The sequence below is a fragment of the Notechis scutatus genome, chromosome 1, assembly GCF_049901735.1.
Source record: "Notechis scutatus isolate UNSWTSFEM ecotype Mainland chromosome 1, rNotScu1.2, whole genome shotgun sequence".
Classification (NCBI taxonomy): domain Eukaryota; kingdom Metazoa; phylum Chordata; class Lepidosauria; order Squamata; family Elapidae; genus Notechis; species Notechis scutatus.
Window position 1 is genome coordinate 336402611 of NC_142009.1, and position 15838 is coordinate 336418448.

The 15838-nt window shown below is 43.6% G+C and overlaps 1 protein-coding gene across 3 annotated transcripts in view; it reads left to right on the top strand.

Annotated features, from left to right (window-relative positions):
- Positions 1-15838, top strand: part of TIPE1 (TNF alpha induced protein 8 like 1) — a 21793-nt gene extending 5955 nt beyond the window's left edge. For 2 of the 3 annotated variants that reach the window (XM_087952132.1, XM_087952128.1), the window contains exon 2: positions 15159-15838. In XM_087952132.1, coding sequence (XP_087808258.1) covers positions 15164-15724 — 561 coding nt within the window. In that variant the 5' untranslated portion in view covers positions 15159-15163 and the 3' untranslated portion in view covers positions 15725-15838. Of the gene's footprint in view, positions 1-9772; positions 9837-15158 lie in introns of those variants that run through there. The other variant, XM_087952138.1, reaches the window with a different exon arrangement.

Sequence of the window (15838 nt, forward strand, 5' to 3'; positions counted from 1 at the left end):
TCCTCGAGCCTCTGGGATGCCAAAAAAAGGCCTCAAACAGGCCGAAAATCAGCTGGGAGGTGCGCGCATGTGCAGTCAGGTAAATTTGCCTGCAGCTCACATGCCAGCACAAATGGCTCTGCGTGCCACAGGTTCGCCATCACGGGGCTAGTTGATCTGATTTTTCTCCATGGCTCTCACAAGAAAGTGCTGAGTGGATTGTTTATCTAGCTTGCCACACTGTGACACGGTGTGAAATGCTCTTGGCTGAACGCCCAGAAGTTCAATTAAGCCTATTAAGAGCTTTTCCTTGCTGCTTGTCTTTCTGAAGTAATTGGGGGCTCTCTGAGCCCCACAGAGACTTAGCTAGGGGCCCTCCCAAGCCCTCCAGCATCCCACCCCCTGCTTACCACCGTTTTTCAAAACAATTCCCCCATTTCCCCGTGGTCACATGACCAAAATTCACCCGCTTGGCAACCGATGGTCGCAGCATCTCCGGGTCACGTGATCACCTTTGGGGACCTTCCAATAAGCAAAGTCAACCAGGGGTGGGCGTATGAGCCAGGTTCATTTAACGACCATGAGACTAACTTAAAAAAATGGCAGTGCTTCATTTAACAAAGGCGGCGAGAAAGGGACAATGCTCACTAAGCAAACGCCTCGCTTAGCTTGGTAGACATTGACTCACGGCCGTTCATTTAGGGACCCTTTGAAGTTACGGTGGCACGGGGGGGGGGGAAGGACTTGCGACTGTTTCTCACACTTATGACCGTTGCAGCATTCCCATGATCACGTAGTCATAATTCGGATGCTTGGCAATCACAGGGAGTCTTCAACTTACAATCACAATTGAGGCCCAAATTTCAGTTGTGAGGTGAAACATTTGTTGATAAGTGAAGAACTCCACTTGTTAAATGAGTAACATGGTTGTTAAGTGCAGCTTGCTCCCCCATGGACTTAGCTTGTCAGGTGGTCGCAAAAGAGGATCACGGGACCCCGGGACACTGCGACTATCTGTTGTGCCCCAGCTGGAATCTGATTCTGAGGGAGAGGTGGAACAGCTGACAGAGAGTGGGAGTGTGGCTCCGGTGGCGGTGGAAGAAACTTGGGAAGGGCACAGTCCGGCTGGGCATTTAGAGGAAGACCTAGGCCCACCTCCTCTTCATCCTAGGGCACGCAGGGAGGAACGCAGAAGGGAGCAACATGGGTTGCGTGGTTTAGGGGGGAGGAAAAGGCCCTGATCCCCTTTCATTAGCTGCAGCTGCAGTTAATTGCTGCAGCAAGTGGTTTGTGTTGGTTTTTATTTATAATTTATATGTACTTTGGGTTCAGACAGAATATCTTCCCTTTAAAAACTGTTCTTGGGAGAGTTTTTTTTCTCCAGCCAAGGATAACTGGACATTGGGGGCCAAGCTAGAGGTATGAAGGGGACTTTACCTACTTTTGTGACTTTGTTGCTTTTGTGCCACACCCTGGGTCATCACACCATCATAAATATAAGTCATTGCCTGAATTTTAACCATGTGACTAAGCTGTAACAGTCATACGTGTGAAAAATGGTCGTAAGTCCCTTTTTTCAGTGTTGTGGTAACTTTGAACAGTCACTAAATAAACTGTTGTAAGTCGAGGACTCCCTGTAGTCCATATTTATGATCCTTACCATTCCTGAGGGGGTTGTGATGTCACATGATCCCCTTTTGCGACCTTCTCACAAGCCACGTCAACGGGGAAGCCACTTAACAACCATGTTGACTGACTCATATGATCAAAATTCAGAGGCTTGGAAACTGGCATGGACTCATGACAGTTGTCGTGTCCCGAGTTCATGTGAACCCTTTTTGTGAGCTTCCAATCAGCAAAATCCGGGGGGGTGGGAGCCAGATTCGTTTCACAACCACATTACGAGCTTCATGGTGGCGCGATTCACTTAATGGCAGACAGAAAGGTCGTAAAATGAGGCAAAACACCTTAACAAATGTCTCATTCAGCCACATACATTTTGGGCTTAGGTTCCGTCTTAGGCCCAGGACTCTTCAATATCTTAATTAATGACTTAGATGAGGGAATAGAAGGGGAACTTACCAAATTTGCAGATGATACTAAGTTGGCAAGAATAGTCAACACCCAAGAAGATCAACTCAAGATCCAGATGGATCTTGACAAACTCGAACACTGGGCCGTATCTAATAAAATGGAATTCAATATAGAGAAAAGGAAAGTCCTACACTTGGGCAAGAAAAACCAAAAGTACACATATAGATTGGGTGAAACGAGACTCAATAGAATAGGATAGGATAGGATAGGATAGGATAGGATAGGATAGGATAGGATAGGATAGGAATATAGAATGGAATGAATAAGGAACAGAACAGACTAGACTAGACTAGACTAGACTAGACTAGACTAGACTAGAATAGAATAGAATAGAATAGAATAGAATAGAATAGAATAGAATAGAATAGACTAGACTAGACTAGAATAGACTAGAATAGACTAGAATAGACTAGAATAGAATAGAATGAATAAGAAATAGAATAGAATAGAATAGAATAGAATTACATAATAGAATAGAATTACATAATAGAATAGAATAGAATAGACTAGAATAGAATAGAATGAATAAGGAATAGAATAGACTAGAATAGAATTACATAATAGAATAGAATTACATAATAGAATAGAATAGAATGAATAAGGAATAGAATAGAATAGAATTACATAATAGAATAGAATTACATAATAGAATAGAATAGAATAGAATAGAATGAATAAGGAATAGAATAGAATAGAATAACATAATAGAATAGAATAGAATAATAGAATTACATAATAGAATAGAGTAGAGTAGAGTAGAGTAGAGTAGAATAGAATAGAATAGAATAGAATAGAATAGAATAGAATAGAATAGAATAGAATAGAATAGAATACTTTATTGGCCATGCGTAATTGGACACACAAGGAATTTGTCTTGGTTTAAATACTCTCAGTATACATAAAAGAAAAGATAAATTTGTCAAGAGTCGAGAATCATCAGGTCCAACACTTAATAATAATCACAGGGTACAATAAGCAAACACATCATATTAGTTAACAGTCAATACAAATCGTAAGGATAAACAAGCGGCAAAGTTACAGTCATCCAGTCACAAGTGGGAGGGGATGGGTGATAAGGAGTGATGAGAAGATTAATAGTAATAGTAGTGCAGACTTTGTAAATAGTTGGACAGTGTTGAGGGAATTATTTGTTTAGCAGAGTGATGGTGTTTGGGGAAAAAACTCCCTTTGTGTCTAGTTGTTCTGGTGCGCAGTGCTCTATAGCGTTGTTTTGAGGGAAGGAGTTGAAACAGTTTATGTCCGGGATGTGAGGGGTCTGGAGATATTTTCACAGCCCTTTTTTTGACTCATGCAGTATACAGGCCCTCCATGGAAGGCAGGTTGGTAGCCATTGTTTTTTCTGCAGTCCTAATTATCCTCTGAAGTCTGTGTCTGTCCTGTTGGGTTGCAGAACCAAACCAGACAGTTATCGAGGTGCAGATGACAGACTCAATAGCAGGAACTGTGAGTGAGATCTTGGAGTCTTAGTAAACAACCAAGCTAAATAGGAGCCAGCCGTGTGCAGCAGCAGCCAAAAAAGCCAATGCAACCCTAAGTTGCATTAACAGAGGGATACAATCAAGATCAAGGGAAGTACTAATACCACTCTATAAAGCCTTAGTAGGACCACACCTAGAGTACTGCATCCAGTTTTGGTCACCACACTATAAAAAAGAGGGTGAGACTCCAGAAAGTACAGAGAAGAGTAACCATGTTGATGAGGGGACCGGAGGCTAAATCATACAATGAACAGTTGCAGGAACTGGACTTGGCTAGTCTAGTAAAGAAAAGGACCAGGGGAGACAGGATAGCAGCCTTCCAATATTTGAAGGGCTGCCCCAGAGAGGAGGGAAGGGGGTCAAGGTATTCTCCAAAGCACCCAAAGGCCAGACAAGGAATAATGGATGGAAACTGCGCAAGGAGAGATTCAACCTGGAAATAAGGAGAAACTTTCTGACAGTGAGAACAATCAACCCATGGAACGGAAGTTGCCTTTGGAAGTTGTGGGAGCATCATAACTTGAGACTTTCAAGAAGAGATTGGACTGCCATTTGTCAGAAATGGTGTAGGGTCTCCTTCTTGGGCGGGGGGGTTGGACTAGATGACCTACAAGGTCCCTTCCAACTCTGATTCTCTGTTATCTGGAGCCATTTATCTGGCCTCGATTCTGGCAGTAAGTCGAGAGCTCCTTGTATTCCATACTGTAGGGAGTATCAGGGGTGGGATTCAGCCGGTACAGACCGGTTTGTGTGAACCGGTTGTTACACCGGTTGAATCCCACCCTTGGGTAGAATCTGGCCTCGGAGAAGTTTGTGACCGGACACAACCGGCAAAACCACCTGGCCTCAACTCCACCCTGCAAATAAGGGTGGAGAAAATCAAAAGTTTACCCACGCAGTGTTTGAGGGCAGTCATACAATGTTAGGGCGTGCCGTTCCAGAGTGGCAATTAAAAGATGAAGTGTGACATATAAAACAAACACAAGCAAAAATAAATGACAGCTTATGAAAGGAAAGATCGTCACAAGGCGGAACGATCGTCACAAGGAAGTCCTGGGCTTACGGCCGTTCGTTTAGTGCAGTGACGGCTAACGTTTTTCGGCTCCCGTGCCGATAATTGAGTGCGCACTTGCTTGTGTGCGATCGCAGACCAGCACCCAGAAGGCAAGGCGTGTTGGGGACCCCCACGTCCCCTGAGCATGGTTGTGTGACCCCCCCTTGAATGCCATACATCTCTGCACATGCGCGCATGATCCCCCCTCATGCACAGTGACTATGCGCAGGCACGCACAATCTCCACTCTCTGCACAGGCGCACGCATCTCCCGTGCACCCTCCTCCGCCCCGCTGCGCATGTGCACCAGGTACCTGATGATCAGCTGTCAGGCGGCGGCGCGCACACTCATGTGCAGTGGGGCTCTTCCGGGCCGGGGCAAATGGCCAGGGGAATCGCCAACATGGGTTGAGTGACTCTTTGAAGTTGCGCCGGTCCTGAGAAAAAGGGACCGACGACCGTTTTTCAGGCTTATGACCGTAAGGGTCACGTGTGATCCAAATTCAGAACGCTTGGCAACTGGCATGGACTTAAAACAGTGGCATTGTCCCGGGGTCAGTGAGCGAGACAGGTGGCATCTAAATTTAACAAACAAAGAAATAAATTTTGGAGAGCACAACCCGTGGTGGGATTCAACTAGTGCAGGGATGGCTAACTTTTTCGGCAACAAATGCCCAAAGCATGTGCCCGTGCATCCCCAAAATGCAATACGTGCATGTCTCGTGCACATGTGCATACACCCCCGGCATGCGTGCGTGCCCCATGCATGCGCCCCATCCCCCACACATGCACACATGTTCCAGTGCATGCATCCTGCCCCCCCCACATGCATGTGCCTCCCCGAACATGCGCCCTATTGGATTAGATTAGATTCAACTTTTTTGTCATTGCCATGGATACGGGCAACGAAATGCAGTTAGCATCCCACCAGAAGTGCAAAACAACAGCGAAATATAGATATACGTATGCAAATATGCAAGGCATCTATGGTTATGTCCGTGGAAAACACAACAAAATGTATCTACACGAGCACACAAGGATAAGTGCGACTGCACATATATGAACACATACAACTGTACAGAATGTTTATGGACACGTTGAATAGAAATACAAATGCACAGAGAACGATGCAAAACACATCATATATTATCAAGGGAAGCATCAGCTTTTGTGTGGGGACAAACGAACGGAGGAATTCAGCGAGGAAACGGCTGTATGGTATGCTCCCCACATGCACGGCCAGCGAGAGGCACGCGCATGCATGCATGGTAGAGCTGAGCTGGGGTGATGGCTGCGTGCCACCTCTGGCTTGCAAGCCATAGGTTCCCCATCACGGAACTAGTGTCACAGACAGTTTGATGAGCGCGCACGCTTCAACCGGAACGGGTCCAAACCGGCTGAATCCCACCCCTGAGCACAACCCAGATGGGACTTGAATCTTCGGATTTCAAATCAAGTTGGGAAGCTTCCCTAACCTTAAAAGAGTGGTGTTCGACCTTGGTGACGGGGAAGAATAGGTAGACTTCAATTCCCAGAATTCCCCAGCCAGCCTGGCTGAGGAATTCTGGGAGTTGAAGTCCCCCCACCCATTCTTCCCGATGCCCAGGTTGGAAAACACGACCCTATCAATTGGTTTCGGACTCTTCCTCCCCCAGGCTGGCCTGTAAATTATTAAGAGAGGTGTTGTTTTTTTCCCCTGCGCCTCCATGAAAAATTCATTCCGCCGGGAGGCCGTGGCGCAGGGTTTACGTTTCCCAGGGACGAAAGCGGGGGTGGGGTGAGGGGGGTTTATTTTGCGAAGACTCGGAAAAAGCAACCAAGGTGCAAAACTCCAGTGGGTGGAATTAGGGAAAGGGAGGTGAGGAGATGGGACAGAAGGAAGAAGAGGACGTGTCCTGCAGGGGTGGGGTGGGGGACTGGATTTATGGGTCATGGCTAAAGTTTCAGCTGTCCAATGCGAGAGAGGGGGGGGAGGGAGGGAGGGAGAGAGAGAGAAATTGTAGATAGGCAGAAGAGAGAGAGAGAGAAAGAGATAAGTGGATACATGGAAAGATAGATAGATAGATAGATAGATAGATAGATAGATAGATAGATAGATAGATAGATAGATAGATAGATAGATAGATAGATAGATAGATAGATAGATAGATAGATAGATAGGTAGGTAGATAGGTAGGTAGATAAAATAGATAGATGATAGATAGGTAGGTAGATAAAGATAGATAGACAGGTAGGTAGATAGGTAGGTAGGTAGATAAAGATAGATAGATGATAGATGATAGATAGGTAGGTAGATAAAGATAGATAGACAGGTAGATAGATAGGTAGGTAGGTAGATAAAGATAGATAGATGATAGATGATAGATAGGTAGGTAGATAAAGATAGATAGATGGGTAGGTAGATAGGTAGGTAGATAAAGATAGATAGACAGGTAGGTAGATAGGTAGGTAGGTAGATAAAGATAGATAGATGATAGATGATAGATAGGTAGGTAGATAAAGATAGATAGATAGATATAGATGATAGATAGATAGATAGATAGATAGATAGATAGATAGATAGATAGATAGATAGATAAGATAGATAGATGATGATAGATAGATAGATAGAGAGAGAGAGAGAGAGAGATAAGAGAGATAGATAGATAGATAGATAGATAGATAGATTGATAGATAGATAGATGATAGATATATGATAGATAGATAGATAGATAGATAGATGATAGATAGATAGATAGATAGATAGATAGATAGATAGATGATAAGTACATACATAAATGACCTCTGTGAACATATTAAGAGCAACTGTGTTCTTTTTGCTGATGATGTAAAGCTGTTCAATACCACAGACAATACTGCTACCCTTCAAAAAGACGTCGACTATGTATCAGAATGGTCAAAAAAATGGCAACTTCAAATCTCAACAAATAAATGCTCTGTCCTACATATTGGCAAAAAAAATCAGAAAATAAAATGCAAGCTGAATAGTCAAAACCTTGTTAATGATCCAAACTCTGTCAAGGACCTTGGAGTACTCATCTCTAATGATCTAAGTGCTAGAGCCCACTGTAACTACACAGCCAAAAAGGCGTTAAGAGTTGTTAACCTAATCCTACGTAGCTTTTTCTCTGGTAATATTACACTAATAACTAGAGCATACAAAACATTTGCTAGACCAATACTCGAATGCAGCTCATCAATCTGGAACCTGCATTATGTATCTGATATTTGCACAGTTGAGAAAGTCCAGAAATATTTCACAAGAAGAGTTCTCCACTCCTCTACTGGTTGTAGAATACCTTATGCCATCAGACTCGAAATTCTAGACCTAGAAAACCTTGAATTACTCCGCCTTCGGTCCGATCTAAGTATAGTATATAAAATCATACATTGCAATGTCCTACCTGTCAATGAATACTTCAGCTTCAACCATAACAATACAAGAGCACACAATAGATACAAACTCAAGGTTAATCGCACCAAACTTGATTGCAGGAAATACGACTTCAGCAACAGAGTGGTCAATGTCTGGAAGACTCTACCTGACTCTGTAGTCTCTTCCCCAAACCCCAAAAACTTTAACCTTAGACTGTCTACTATTGACCTCACCCCTTTCCTAAGAGGTCTGTAGGGGGCGTGCATAAGCGCACCAACGTGCCTACCGTCCCTGTCCTATTGTTTCTCTTATTATTCTTATATGTATCCATGTATTCATAACCATGTTTTTACTTATACCTATTATCTTGTCAGCAATTGACAAAAATAAAAAATAAAATAAAATAAATAGATAGATAAATAGATCCCCTTCCCCTTTCCTTTCTTTTCTTCCAATAACTAAGGGGTTGCCCCAAAGAAGAAGGGGTCAACATATTCTCCCAATCACCTGAAGGCAGGACAAGTACTAATGGATGGACACTAAACAAAGAAGATAACAGAACAGATAATCAGAGTCAGAAGGTACCTTGTAGGTCATCTAGTCCAACCCCACTCCCAAGAGGAGACCCTACACCATTTCTGACAGATGGCAGTCCAGTCTCTTCTTGAAAGCCTTCAGTGATGAAGCTCCCACAACTTCCGAAGGCAACTTCTGTTCCATGGGTGGATTGTTCTCACTGTCAGAAAGTTTCTCCTTATTTCCAGGTTGAATCTCTCCTTGTTCAGTTTCCATCCATCATTCCTTGTGTGGCCTACTGGCGCTTTAGAAAATAGCTTGACCCCTTCCCTCCTCTCTGGGGCAGCCCCTCAAATGTGGGAAGACTGCAACCATGTCTCCCCTGGTCCTTTTCTTCTCTTCAAGGAGAGAAGCAACCTGAAATGAAGAAGAAACGTCCTAACAGGGAGGACAATTAACCATTGAAACTGCTTGAGTTGTGGGCGCTTCATCATTGGAGGTTTTCAAGAAGAGATTGGACATTTCTGTGAAATGGTCCAGGGCCGTGATGGCGAACCTATGGCACACATGCCACAGGTGGCATGCAGAGTCCATTTGTGTTGCCATGCGAGCTGCAGGCAAACTTACCTCACTGGGCATGCGTGCCCTCACAGCGGATTTTCGGCCGGTTTGAGGCCTTTTTCAGCCTCCCAAAGCCTTGAGGAAGGCTTCTGCAGGCTGAAAACTAGCCCGCTTTCGTCACTTCCTGTTTTTCCGAAAATACCGGAAGTGACGAAATGGGGCTAGTTTTCGGCCTGCAAAGCCTGCAGAAGCCTTCCACAAGCTTCTGGGAGGCCGAAAAGGCCCAAACCGCTGAAAAATCAGCTGTGAGGCGCAGTGCAGGTAAGGGGGCAGTGGGGGTGGGTGGGGATTACACGCACATTGCCTTCTGGGTGCTGGCACGCGAGTGCGAGCGTGCAAGCGGGTGCACAATTTTTGGCACAGGAACCCCAAAAGATTAGCCAACCACTGGCATAGGGTCTCCTGGTTGGACTAGAAGACCTCCAAGGTCCCTTCCAACTCTATTATTCTGAGCTGTGCCGATGCTTTGGCCAAAAGCAGCGTAGATACACAGCTGAATTCTGAGTCCTCAGCCAAATTGACGTCTGACCAAACCGCTGTAATTATCGGGTGGTTCAGATCCGAGCAGAATCTGAGTGCTGGGAATTGGGTTTGTTTGCTTGTTTCTAAGCCTCTAATTATCGAACGGATTCCATACTGAGTCAAACTGATTGCCGGTTTCAGGAACCTTCCGCTGGTTTGGATCCTTACTGAGCCGGGTGAGCTCATACAGATGGTGGTTTTTATTTCACGGAACGCGGGCTGGCCACAATGCGCATCCCTCTGGAGTTAAAAACATAGGCTGGCTTCTCCTTGCAAGGCGATCTCTAAGGCCTGGTGGTCAGAATGCAACATTGGAGGCTAATTCTGCCCATTGCCAGCAGGTTCGATCCTGACCGGATCAAGTTGGACTCTACCTTTTGTCCTTCCGTGGTTTTTTTTTATGCATGGGCCTAATATAGAGCCTCAGTGTCGCAGTGGTTAAGAGTGCAGTTCTGCAGGCTACTTCTGCTGACTATCGGCTGCCTGTAATTTGGCAGTTCGAATCCCACCAGGCTCAAGGTTGACTCAGCCTTCCATCCTTCCAAGGTCGGTAAAACGAGGACCCAGATTGTTGGGGGCTGACTCTGTAAAACCACTTAGAGAGGGCTGTAAAGCACTATAAGATAGTATATAAGTCTAAGTGTTATTGTTATCATCCGTCCATCCATATCTGTCTGTCTATCTATCTATCATCTATCTATCTATCTATCTATCTATCTATCTATCTATCTATCTATCTATCTATCTATCTATCTCTATCCATCCTACCTACCTACCTACCTACCTACCTACATACCTATCTATCTCTAATTCTATCTATCTATCTATCTATCTATCTATCTATCTATCTATCTATCTATCTATCTATCTATCCATTTCCCCCAAAATAAGACCTATCCTGAAAATAAACCCTAGCATGTCTTTTTTTTTACGTGTGTGCCTAATATAGAGCACAGTGGTTAGAGTGCTATATTGCAGGCCATTCCTGCTGACTAACGGCTTCCTGCAATTTGGGCAGTTCAAATCCCACCAGGCTCAAGGTTGACTCAGCCTTCCATCCTTCCAAGGTCGGTAAAACAAGGACCCAGATTGTTGGGGGCAAGAGGCTGACTCTGTAAAACCACTTAGAGAGGACTGTAAAGCACTGTGAAGCGGTATATAAGTCTAAGTGTGGTGCTATAAGCCCTCCCCCCCCCCAAAAAAAACATAAACCCTACTTAAGCACCTGCGCAGCCAGCTGCCCGCCCATTCTGTGCTGGTTCCTCACGGTGCCATCAATATGAGGTGTGGTGAAGGCGGAGTGGAGCCGCTCCATGAGTCCCACACTGGCTTACCACAGGGCCCTCACAACCAGGCCATCCGTGCCCTCACGATTGTCTCATGGCTGCGGCAGCGTCGCATTGCTCAGCCTCCTGCTCCGTTGTGGCCACAAGCAAGCAGAAGAAGTGGCTCGGCAGCCATGCAGGATCCTGCTGGACGGGGCTGCTGGAGCCACCGCCACGAGGTGAGGCAAGTATTGGGGCCTGGGTGGCCTGGCTGAGAGGGTCCCTGAGGTAAGTTAATGCGGGGTGCATGGGGCAGCTCTACCCCCCCTGCTGTGTGGCCACAGCACTGGCCTCCTACCCCACCGTGAGCAAGCAGAACAAGTGGGCCTCCAATACATGGGGGGAAAAATAAGACATCCCCCAAAATAAGCCCTAGTGCTTATTTTGGAGTCCAAATGAAAATAAAACTGGGTCTTATTTTTTGTGAAAACATGGCATCTATCTATCTATCTATCTATCTATCTATCTATCTATCTATCTATCTATCTATCTATCTATCTGTAATCCTATCTATCTATCTATCTATCTCTAATCCTATCTATCTATCTCTAATCCTATCTATCATCTATCTATCTATCTATCTGTCTGTCTCTGTCTGTCTGTCTGTCTGTCTATCCATCTATCTATCTATCTATCTATCTATCTATCTATCTATCTATCTCTAATCCTATCTCTATCTATCTATCTATCTATCTATCTATCTATCTATCTATCTATCTCTAATCCTATCTATCTATCTATCTATCATCTATCTATCTATCTATCTATCTATCTATCTATCTATCTATCTATCTATCTATCTATCTATCTATCTATCTATCTCTATCTATCTATCTATCTATCTATCTATCCATCCATCTATCTATCTATCTATCTATCTATCTATCTATCTATCTATCTATCTATCTATCTATCTATCTATCTATCTATCTATCTATCTATCTATCTATCTATCTATCTATCTATCTATCTATCTATCTATCTATCTATCTATCTATCTCTAATCCTATCTATCTATCTATCTATCTATCTATCTATCTATCTATCTATCTATCTATCTATCTATCTATCTATCTATCTATCTATCTATCTCTAATCCTATCTATCTATCTATCTATCTATCTATCTATCTATCTATCTATCTATCTATCTATCATCTATCAATCTATCATCTATTATCAATCTATTTATCATCTCTCCTCCCTCCCTCCCTCCCTCTCTCTCTTTCTCTCTCTCTCAGTCTGAGGTGTTATGTGGCAGATGCCTGTCTGTTTGAATTCTAAAGTTCCAGAGCATTTTAGCTTGTTCTTTTTCTATTATTTTCTCTATTTTATGGTCCCACCGGTTTGCCTGCAGGCAAATATTATTTCTTGCGGATCTTCCAATGCACCATCGTTGCTACTTTGCTACGCCGTTGTTTTTGCAAACTTCTTACAGGGGCTAACCAGGCGATTCCCTGTTTCTTCAGTTTCTTTGTGGCAATATCTCAATTCTGGCGCTGCGTGCATTTTTTGTTTGTTATTCTTAATTGCTCTGAAATTGTTGTTACTGTTCTCGCCAAGGGAACAGTAGATCTGTTGGTCTTAAAACGTCATTTTTATAAGCATGCTTGTCTTGGGGGGAAGGGAAAGCAGCAAGATAAGCTGACGGCAGGACGCAAGTTGTGGTTAAACTTTAGAAAGAGAGAGGAATTTGCAATATGAGGCTGCCCATTTTTTTTTATCAGAATTCATTCTTTCTCGATGTGTGTGTCTCTTACTCTGTCTCTGTCTCTCTGTCTCTGTATGTCTCTTTTCTCTCTCTGTCTCTCTTTCTGTCTCTGTGTCTCTCTATGTCTCTCTGTGTCTCTTTCTCTCTCTCTGTCTCCCTGTCTCTCTCGATCTCTGTGTATCTCCTCTGTGTGTGTGTGTCTCTCTGTGTGTGTGTCTCTCTCTCTGTGTGTGTGTCTCTGTCTCTCTCTGTCTCTCTCTCTCTCTGTGTCTGTGTCTCTCTGTCTCTGTTTCTTTCTCTCTCTTTCCCCTCCCTCCCTGCCTTTCTTTCTGCCTTTGAATCAAATTTGACACTTGGCAAGAATAAAAATGTGGTTTGCGGTGTCTTTCCACTTTTGGGGAGGTTTGTACGCTTAACCCTCTGGGGACATGCTGGAAAACAGAGCAGAGAGAGAATATTTCAATATTTGAGGGGCTGCCCCCAAAGAAGAGGACAAGGGTCAACTTATTTTCCAAAGCACCTGAAGGCAGGACAAGAAACAATGGATGGAAACTCATCAAGGAGAGAAGCAACTTAGAAAAAAGGAGAAATTTACTGACAGGGAGGACAATTAACCAGTGGAACTGCTTGCCACCAGGAGTTGTGGGTGCTCCATCACTGGAGGTTTTTAAGAAATTGGACAGCCATTTGTCTGAAATGGTGTAGGGTCTCCTGCTTGAACAGAGGGCTGGACTAGACGACCTCCAAGGTCCCTCCCAGCTCTTTTCTGATTGATTGAAGCCAGAATAGAATAGAATAGAATAGAATAGAATAGAATAGAATTAGAATAGAATATTGGCATGAAGAATAGAGTAGGATAGGATAGGATAGGATAGGATAGAATAGGATAGAATAGAATAGAATAGAATAGAATAGAATAGAATAGAATAGAATAGAATAGAATAGAATAGAATAGAATAGAATATATGGAATGGAATGGAATGGAATGGAATGGAATATATGGAGTAAAGTAGAGTAGAGTAGAGAGTAGAGTAGAGTAGAGTAGAACAGAGTAGAATAGAGTAGAGTAAATAGAATAGAACAGAATAGAATATATGGAATAGAATGGAATGGAATATATGGAGTGGAGTAGAGTAGAGTAGAGTAAATAGAATAGAACAGAACAGAACAGAATGGAACGGAACGGAACGGAATGGAATGGAATGGAATGGAATGGAATGGAATATATGGAGTAAAGTAGAGTAGAGTAGAGAGTAGAGTAGAGTAGAGTAGAGTAGAACAGAGTAGAATAGAGTAGAGTAAATAGAATAGAACAGAATAGAATATATGGAATAGAATGGAATGGAATATATGGAGTGGAGTAGAGTAGAGTAGAGTAAATAGAATAGAACAGAACAGAACAGAACAGAACAGAACAGAACAGAACAGAATAGAATAGAATAGAATAGAATAGAATGGAATGGAATATATGGAGTAAAGTAGAGTAGACAGTAGAGTAGAGTAGAGTAGAGTAGAGTAGAGTAGAGTAGAATAGAATAGAATAGAATAGAATAGAATAGAATAGAATAGAATAGAATAGAATAGAATAGAATATATGGAATGGAATGGAATGGAATATATGGAGTAGAGTAGAGTAGAGAGAATAGAATAGAATAGAATAGAATAGAATAGAATAGAATAGAATAGAATAGAATAGAATAGAATAGAATAGAATATATGGAATAGAATGGAATGGAATGGAATATATGGAGTAGAGTAGAGTAGAGTAGAGAGAATAGAATAGAACAGAATAGAACAGAACAGAACAGCACAGAACAGAATAACAGAATTGGATTTTTTCTTCTAGTCCAAATCCCTGCCCAGGCAGGAAATCCTATACGTTTTAGACAAATGGCTATCCAGTCTCTTCCTAAAAACTTCCAGTGTTGGAGTCCTTCTCTTCATCAAACTAGACATGCCCAGTTCCTGCAACCGTTCTTTATATGTATTGGGCCTCCAAGCCCCTCATCCTCTTGGTTGCTCTTCTCTGCACTCTTTCCAGAGTCTCAGCCTCTTTTTTACATGGTGGTGATGCAGAATTCCAAGTGTGGCTTTATCTTTCGTTCACCCATGAATTTCATTGTGTTGGATAGTGCCCAACGTTCAAGACTGTCAAGATCCTTCTGGATCTTGAGCCTGTCTAAAGGAACCCTTGTACGTCAAGGACCACCTCTATACGTAGCCCTGGGCATTAGGACTGTGATGGAGGCTGACCATTACGGTCATACATCATGACGGTCCTAAAACAGGTCAGTCCCACTCAAGTCAAGTTGGGTCAAATGTCCCTCAGGTGATGTCCCAACCTTCTTGCATAGATGATGATGATGATGATGATGTTAATGATGATGATGCAATAATATGAGGATGTGTGATGATGACAGATGCCTTTCTCTCTCTCCCTCCCCTATTCCATATATCTCTCAGGGAAGATGGACACCTTCAGCACTAAGAATTTGGCTCTCCAAGCTCAGAAAAAGCTGCTGAGCAAAATGGCCTCCAAGAATGTGGCCAGCATCTTCATCGACGATACCAGCAGTGAGATCCTGGATGAGCTCTACCGGGTCACCAAGGAATTCACGCACAACCGCAAAGAAGCCCAGAAGGTCATCAAGAACCTGATCAAGATCGTGGTGAAGCTGGGCGTCCTGTACCGCAACAAGCAGTTCGGTGTCGAAGAGCTGGTCCTGATGGACCGCTTCCGTAAGAAGGTCCACACTTTAGCCATGACGGCGGTCAGCTTCTACCAGGTGGACTTCACTTTTGACCGGCGGGTCATGTCCAACATGCTCAACGAATGCCGTGACCTCCTCCACCAAGCCGTCAACACTCACTTGACCGCCAAGTCCCATTCTCGCATCAACCACGTCTTCAACCACTTTGCGGACTACGAGTTCCTGTCCGCCCTCTACAGCTCCTCAGAGCCCTACCAGTCCCACCTGCAACGGATCTGTGAAGGGCTGAATCAAATGTTGGACGAAGGCAACATCTGAAAAACCAGAAGTGTTATCTTTCCAAGACTCAACGGTGGACTCCTTGGTTTAGGGTTTTCCCCACACCTCCGGATCTGCTTTGGACCCAATGGAGTGGTTATTTTAAGAATGAGA